The 8988-nt window shown below is 36.6% G+C and overlaps 1 protein-coding gene across 1 annotated transcript; it reads right to left on the bottom strand.

Annotated features, from left to right (window-relative positions):
- Nucleotides 1-822: 822 nt before the first annotated feature.
- LOC108983407 (probable mediator of RNA polymerase II transcription subunit 26b) lies at nucleotides 823-7057 on the bottom strand. Its single transcript, XM_018955019.2, has 10 exons — nucleotides 6929-7057; nucleotides 5621-6115; nucleotides 5417-5485; nucleotides 4483-4565; nucleotides 2258-2313; nucleotides 2047-2156; nucleotides 1878-1905; nucleotides 1578-1786; nucleotides 1404-1491; nucleotides 823-1281 (listed from the first exon to the last, which is right to left on the bottom strand). The coding sequence occupies exons 1-10, from the start codon at nucleotides 7055-7057 to the stop codon at nucleotides 1157-1159; spliced, it is 1392 nt and encodes a 463-aa protein (XP_018810564.1). The 3' UTR covers nucleotides 823-1156.
- Between the last annotated feature and the right edge of the window lie 1931 nt (nucleotides 7058-8988).

Below are 8988 nucleotides of genomic sequence, written 5' to 3'. Positions count from 1 at the left end.
TTTTGATAGTCAATTCATGATTGTCGTCACCAAGTCTTTTGATATATTATTTATAGATGCTGTGAGTTTGAGAATTGCTCAGTGGTATATATATATATAGATCAATCAAATGTGCATGCATTCGATACAATGGTACTAATCTATATGTTTATGCTTGATGGAAAAAATAAAAAAAGTTTAACAAATTACAGTCTCAAAGTGGTGGCGTAGCGGTCATGGGATCAGCCATATAGATAGACCGAACGTTGTGGCCGACTTTGAAATTACTCAAGATACACTTGCAAAAAACTCATTGCTGATATCTATGTATTCCCAAGATTAGTCTGACTATGTTCTAGAATACTTGATGCCAAGGAGTTTTGATTAGTACCCGTGACCAGTTTTGATTGGTATCCAAAATCACTTGTTTTTGCTGTCTGAAAGCATGCCTTGCATCGAAACTCTAATCATGAGATGATGCATTTTATACTCAATGGCTTGTCCGAAATTTCAGTAAAGAGTAGTAAGGTCTGTTAAAATGTGCAAGGGTTTCAGCTTCATTTTACTTCCTTTTGAAAACTACTTTTGTGCAAATGAAGGTTCATTTGGATTAAGAGGGTTTCTAGTGATCGTGACCTGAAGTTGGTGAAGACATTGCTTCTACGTAATCCAGATTTAGTAGCTGGTTCCTCTGTAAAAGTTCCAACAACCAAGTTAAAAACTAGTTTACAACCAGAGATATAGGGTCATTCAAAGAACTCCTCCCATCCCATAGAGAACGGACACTGACAGCAGGTGAGCCTGCATGGTGAACAGAAAAACTGCAAAACATTTATCCCGCAATGTTGATTCAACTGAAAAACAAACTATGAAAATGTTGTAACAAAGATGAGTAGCAATGGTATGAATATCTGCTCTTTTAACACGGGTCATTACCCGAGTCTTATATGTCTGCATGAAGTGAAACCAGACAAAGGGTTTCTTATCTACTTGAAATAATCAAGCAATGCAATCAGGTTCTAACAGGGTAGCTTCTCAGCTACCTCTTAACTGAGCTATAGACCAGTAAAGTTACAGCTTTCACAGTAAAAGGTACAGGTCAAGTGTTTGCTCTTATTGACTCACACAAGATGATGAAAATAAACATATAGAAACCCAATATGACGAGACCAAGAAGCTAGTGCCTTTCATTAGAGACATGCTGGAAATTATTCTTGCGTTTCAGAAGGCAGTTTCTAGGACCAGGCTCCTGTTTAGGAAGTTCATTGAAATCCATGAATTGCGTTTTCTGTTGGTTTCTAGCTGTTGAAGAAGAGGAAAAAATGAAAGAAAAATTGAAGCTTATAGTCAAGTTCAGGAATCAAACTTTTATCCAGAAAGGCTGTAACAAAAAAGGAAATGAAACTATATAATTGCAAACAAACCCTTCTCAGCTTGTTGGTACCCGTCTTGAATTTTCCTCTTTGTAGCTTTGAGTTTTGCTTGGATTTCCACATCATCTAAAGGCTTATGCTGCTTGATGAAAAAGTAAAACGGATAATATAGAGATTGACACGTGAAGTTGAAATCTGCAAAAACTTAATAATCAAATTACTTACATCTTGTTGACTGGCTGGTGATTCAGTTTTACTGGGTTCAGTTAAATTATTGACTGATTCTCGCAGTATCAGCTGGTACTTCTTCTCATTGCTAGGTGCCATGGTCTTATTGGGAAGCAGTGGCTTCTGCTTGGTATAGTTTTTACTTCCTGGCTGGGGCTTGCTTCCACTTTCTTGATTCTTACCATACTCCATGCTATTTTTAGGATCTTTACAATTTTCATGACTGAAGATTTTAGTCTAAGAGAATAACAGAACTAATATATAAATGATAAAACAAATATCTAATAATTTACTTACTTCCATCATCATCAATGCCGTCAAAGAACTTCGCAGCAGGCCAATCAAAGAACACAAAGAAGCAGCTTACAATAAGAACATAACAAAAAAAACCAGCAACTGTACTACCCTTGTTTGGTAAGTACCACAGCCATTATGCCAACCTCAAAAACATAGCAAAGATCTATACCTGTGAGAGCTCTATTGGAGTTTGAGTGGCAAAGAGAACCCCTACATCCAATGGAGGAGAAGGGAGACCTTTGCGAACAACAGTGGAAGGGTTAGGGTCTGTAGAACCTTCTGCACAAAAACAATGAGCAAACAAAGGTATCGTATTTCAGTCTATATAAAGGATAGCTAAATGAAAATGAAAAGCTTTTACAAGGTCCTAGATTTATTACCTGCAACAGTTGCTGCTGCAGCATCAAGCCAATCCTTCACCATTATCTTCCAACCACTGCAAGAAACAAAAACAGTTAATTTTAAGAGATGTTTCTGTAGTACACTTCTCTAGGGTTTGAACACATTGTACCCTTAATAATTAAGCACCACCATCCGAGGTAGAAGCTGGAAAGTATCTGACAAATTCATGTTAATGTAACTCGTGACTGAAGGTGAGGGAAGCTTTTTTTTTTCCTTTTAAGTTTTAATCCATATCATTTCATCCATTCCCATTCTAATATTTATACAATCTTTGCAACTAAATAGCCCTGTATTGGAAGCTCATTAGAGCTTTATTTAATGTAAAAGCCTACTATTATTGACTGGTTAGTGCATTTCATAAGAAAGATTTGTTCAATGGAGTTCTAGTAGTAGAGGCATTTTTGTCCCAGAGTAGAAATGCTATTTACTGTGAAGTTTCGAATTTCGTAACTAAAATTTCCAAAATGAATTTAATTCATCACTTGCACCCAACATGCACCATCACCAGGTAACAGGGGGAAAATTTTTATTTTCCAAACTCAAGTATAAAGGTTAGGTACAGTGGATGTCTGGGATTTAGACCTTAAGGCCCCGTTTGGAACTTAGATTGAACTCAGTCTAATTTTAAGCTGAATCTAACATCCAAACACCCAACACTCAAATCACTAAACTCATATCAACTCAAAACTTCTTTACACGTGGGACTCACAACCTTTTTCAACTCAACATATCTTTGCACGTGGGACTCACAATTTTTTTCAACTTACCATAAATATATCTAAACTCATCTTAACATCCAAACACATCTGAATTCATTTTAGGTAGGCCCCACAAAACTCACTCCATCTCAACTCACTACTATTCATAAAGAACTCAACTCAGCTCAACATCCAAACGGAACCTAAATCTTAGGAAAGAATGACATGATTAGGTGCCTCACTTTTCTAGTTTCCTCATGTCTTTATGATAAATGTGTATATATATATATATATATATGTATGAAGCTTTACAATCTGACTTGGCACTTCACTATTCCTCTAAGATAAATGTATCAGAATAAAACCTTACAAAAGGAAGAATCTATTCTCACCTTCTTTCCTTTTTCTACAAGGGACATAATTTTTGGCATATGTTTAACCAGTTTAGACTGCCCTTACAATCTTTTTCTAACTACTTTGGTGTTTGTGCATTGGTAACTGAAACTAGATATCCATTCAGGAAACCGCACTAATGAAAGCCTTCATTGATTAGGAGAAGATCTGGCTTTTAATAAGAGTGGATAATGATGGTAGAATGCATTCCAAAAGCTTGAGTCTTCTAATTAACTGCCAAATTAGGAAAATGGGTTCCTTTTCCTCATCTTTTGATCATCTAACAATAAAATAGAGTCATATGCTGATGTTGAGAAGTGGAAAAAAATCGCCATCAGGTTGAAAAGATTTAAGTATTTAAATCAAAGGTAACCTGTGTAAAGTAGCTTAATTTTGTAATCCATAATGTGTGTCTTGATTGACCTTATATATTTGCTTCATTACACCTCAAATTGTCTAGCATTAGCTTAAGCACACCGTTGAGTTTCAGAGTAATTTGGCTATGGCACAAACCTGCTAAATTCTTTGATTTCCAATGCTAGATTTAAAATCAATGCAATGCACTTCAAGAGTAAATCATATATGCTGTATCTATTGAAGGAACAGGAAGCCTATCATCAGCCAATAGGCCAGGAGCAAAGGCTCCGGTGCTTAAACGCCTCTCGAGTCCTCTGGAAGGATACAGCTAATAAATGTTATGCACCTAATATCAATAACTCCGTGGACACGTCATAAAGATCGGGAGGCCATTAAGAGCTCAAAAACAAAATGGGGCACCTGATGATGTCTGCCGCTAATTTCGGATCAGTAAATTACCAAAGAGATGGGAGAGATAACTCAAAATCCATTCATAAATTACAAAACCAAATTGAGATGTGTATTAACATCAAACAAAGAAGTTGAGTCATAATTAACCTCAATAGGCAATTAATACGGAAAAGATCACCATCAGATACGACAAGGTAAAAACGATAAAAACAGAACCTTAATTATTGGTATTTTCTGAAAGAAATAAAACAAGAGCATTAAATTATAATCAGTTCAAGTCCATGTATGGGAGGATAACTACTGATGTAAAGAATAAATAGCTAAAGGCACCAGAAGATACATACCTAACAAGTATCTGTGCAAGCTGACTAATCTGCTTTGACCTGTGAGCTCGAAGAGCATTAACTGCCCTACCTATCATTGTGGTCTGAAGGGAAAAAACTCAAATACACATGGCATCATAGAAAACTTAATTAAGTTGAAAATACCATGGCGGGGGATAAAATGCTCCATGGAAATGGGATAGTTTCCGAGTGAATCATTACAGGAAAGATCATATGTATTCTAACGTATGGTCTTATAAATCTGAGTTGACATCATTTTTGACGTCATTTCACTATGTTCGTAAATCGTCATGCACGTGAAGCATTAACCAATTTAAGTGCTATAAGAGACAAAAAAGAGACAAAACAGTTGATCAGAAAAGAATGCAACATATAAGGAATGTTTCCTTTTGAAGTGATAACAAACAGGATTCATAACAAAAGAAACTTAATGGCTTACGTTCATCTATACATAGAAAAATGTCAACAAAAAAGTTGTTATAAATTCAAGACTGGATTAACTCCTTGAGAAACCCAAAGAATTCTTTTGTCCAAGCCGAACTAAAGGAGAAATAACTATGTTTAATATCAATGTGTACATTGTTATAGAGGATGGTAAGACATTGAGACACTGAGTTTTCAAGAAACTTGGAAACTAACCAGACACCACTAAAATTACTCATATCAAGAGTTGTAAACTGCAATTTCAGAATAGATTACTTTTAAGTTCTATAGAAGAAATGAACAGGGAAAAAAGCAGTACTTTAAATAAAGACTATATTGAGAGTAATGGTGTTTGGTTTATTTCTATACAAAGAATAAGCACGCCATTAGAGGTTTGAATTGTTTAAAAACAGCAAGCTAAGTTAACAACGAAAGATCTAGACGATGAATGATACTCCTTGTACGTGGAGAAAAATCAACATTGAAAACCCGAAATGGAGTCCATTTTTACCTGCAGAACCTCAACAGAAAGAACCATCAATTGCAGCCTTCTTAAGGACTCAAATAGCACTGTTTCAGACTGCACCGTAATGAAACAAAGAACAAGCAATTGTAACAAAACAATGAAACAAACTAACAGAGGCACATCTCAAATGTCTTATCTAAGTACACCCTAGAACTGAATTATGCCTTTAAAGCAACAAATCAAACAAACCTCCTCTTGACTATTATCAAGAATCTCCTTGATTCTTTTAACCTCTCCAATAATCTCATTCTCTTCATCAATCTCATCTGTTAAGGCCTCAGCTTCGCTGTAAGTAGATTTTCTCACTTGGCTCGTTTTCATCTCTGCATGATCATCCCTACTGCTATCTACCTTAGTCTGCCTACCTCCAACAATTTTCAGATCACCAGCATTGCCAGTCAACCCGCTCTTAGCCCTCCCACATGCACATGCACATTCACAATTGAGATTTTCCTTGTTGGTCTTTTTGGGCACTGCTACCACACTGTGTTCATGGCTGCAACATTGAGTCCACTCGCATGAGTAGAGTTTCTCGGTGATCTGCCCCCTTTGGAGCATGAACTCCTTTGGGTGATCTGTAGCTGCCACCATGATTGCATGGTCAATAATCTCAAAGATACCAGAATCCACTCCTTGAAAGTAGCTTTTCCAGTATTCCAGATTGTTATCTTTCATGGTGATAACCTGAAACAAAATCTATCATCAAATGGGGAATTCTAACAGAATAGTTTCAATCAAAACTCAAACATCTCACTGTTCTTGTAAAGAAATTTTTTTGTTAGAAGTCATGAAATACAGATGGGTATTCAGAACTCTCGAAACTTTTCAAACACAGCATCAGTTGATATTGTTTCTTTCTTCAAAATCTCACGGTTTAAACCAAAAATGAAAGAGGGTAGTGTGAATTTTCATACCAAAGCCCGTCACATGAAAATCAAGACTGGAAACGGTGGTTTCAAGGATTAAAACTTGAAGTAGCTATATAGGACAAGGTACATTGAATGTACATTGTTTTCTCTTTTTCATTTTTTACATGCAGTTGGGCACAGAAGACGTGGCAATTCTCAGATGAACATGAGAAACCAGACGTGACCAAAAATGTGTTACTCTTAACAGATGGAGAAAAAGAGGGTGAAGGAAACGATGGAAATATCTCTTCAGTTTCGGGAGTGACTCAGGAAAAAGACGAAGGTTTGGTGCAAATGAAAAAAAAAACTGCCGAAGAAGTTAAAGAAAAATCCAGAGAGATGTCAGAACTTTAAGCAGTTTTGAAAAAAAAACAAAACCCTATAGAGGGTGAATGCAAGCAATGGTTCTTTGATGTTATCCTTTTAAGTACTTCCACATATAATCTCTTACTTGCACAGTTATGGAGAAAATACAAGGAAAGTGAAGTTGGTAAAAGGAATATTGGAGGGAAACGTCTTCATTTTGGACCTCAGTTCCCCACCTAGTAAATGCATTTCCATTAAATGCTACGGCCATTTATGGACTTACTTTTAGTACTAGCATCAAAGATGATGCTGGCCCAATTTTGTGTAAGACAGTACAGCTGAGAACTCCAGGTATTTGACAATACCATCCATAAATAGCGGAGAACTCCAGATATTTGACAATACCATCCATAAATGCAGGGGCCTGGCCAGAGAGGGACTGACTACAGTTTTCTTCTCCTTGCTGTTCCTAGGAGTGAAACATTTTGACCTCTCCGTTGCCTGCAATTATAAATGTAGCAGGAGCCAATTTCATGGAAAGAAATACTGTCTTCTGCCCATTAGTTAGTAACAGGGGAACTAATTTAATGTGGTAAAAGATGAATCTCTTAAAATATATAGAGGTAGATTCGATTTTGTATTGTATTCAATATTCATTATATGGATTAAAGATCATTGATGTATGTACAGAAACTTAGATAAAACGGTGACGTACAAAGTACGCTAATTGAAAGAAGCCCATGATACATTGTATTGAAATGTTGTGAAATAATGTTTGCTAAAATAAAAACAAGAAAGAAAGAAAAACACTTCCCTTAATTAAGATTTACACACCCACCACCTGGCTCAAATTTCAATAATAAAGTCTCTTTTTTTCATATTATTGCTAAACCCTTATTAATAAACCAATCAGCATTGGACTTGGCTTCCCCCCTCCAAATCCAGGCTCCTTAGATTCAACTCGAAAACTTCTGATAAAATGCTCGCTCCAGTACATCCTACAAGGTTGATGAACCAAGCTTGAAAAGCTGCCTCCTTGAAGATAACCCAACACTTTTCCAAACAATTGTTTCTCAAGAGAATACTGAAATTCTTGTTCCTGTCATGGTCAGTGTCCTGCCAAAACTCTGCCTATTCAAAGCCATTTGAACAATAATTCTTCACACTGTCTGTTATCTTCAATCTCTAAAGATAGTTTCAACAAGAGTAGTGCTAAATGTATGATAACCTCCATCATAATTTTGTCACAAACTGACCTGATTCTTTATAGGCCAAATTCAAGGAGAATTCTGTCCAAAAATCAAACTTCAATCAAATCCAAAATCCAGGCCAAACTTTTATGCAAACACACAGTACCCAAACTTCCCAATACATTCAACACATTTCTGTTTATTCTTTCTTTGTATAACTTATATTGGCGGGGTAATGAGCAACAAATATAGTCACGTTCTGAAGTTCCCTGTTAGTGCACTTTATCATCTGACCTTTTCCTTATTTACATTCTTCCTAATATTTCAATCAATGCTGATCTGATCTATGACTTTAGCAGCACAAATATGAAATCCTGGGGCTGCCAAATTAAACTTGGAATGCTTCCCTACTTCAGTTTACCGTTTGCCCCAAGAAGTGCACAACCCAAGGTTAGGACTGGCCCAGAAAATTACACATTCTTACCATAAAAGGAAAAAGAAAACAGACATTCTTCGATTAAATCAGACATAGATGAGGTTACCATCGACTACCATGCGAAACCATGCATCAGCCCTCTTGATTTTATTTTTTTACAAGTATGAATCAGCCCTCTTGATGAGAATTATTTTCCAGGGATGGGGCATAAGATCCAGGTAACCCATGACGACAAGCTCGCAAGGTATTCGAGGCTTGCATGCCGTCAGATAGATACTTCATGAGCGCTGCTCTATGTCTGCACATACCAAACTGCAGAGCAGCTATAGAAACTGTAATGGAATTTCGTCTTCCTTTGATAGAATGGATGGATTTCTCACAGAGATCAGAAAAGCAAATAAGTTCTTCTACATTTCCTGCAATTGGAATCGTTAATGAAGTAATATTGCCATTATTTCCAGTTAAAGGAACGACAGAGGGCTTTGAACCCGATTCAGCTTTTCACAAATTTTCCCACTATAGAGCATTTATCACTACCCCAAAATGATCTGGTAGGAAAAGAGAAAGCAGTGATGGAATCTCCAGGCCATGAACAGCAGCCTCAAAGCCATCAACGGCATATTCTAACACCTCGTGATCGCCAGCTTTTCATTAATTTTGAAGAGGAACCTTCCGCTGTCCACGAGAACGACTTCGCTTGAGTCAAGATGCATGCTC

Source organism: Juglans regia, chromosome 3 (assembly GCF_001411555.2).
Source record: "Juglans regia cultivar Chandler chromosome 3, Walnut 2.0, whole genome shotgun sequence".
NCBI classification, from domain to species: Eukaryota; Viridiplantae; Streptophyta; class Magnoliopsida; order Fagales; family Juglandaceae; genus Juglans; species Juglans regia.
Note: the sequence above shows the minus strand (reverse complement) of the source record. Positions and strands in the feature narration are given on the sequence as shown.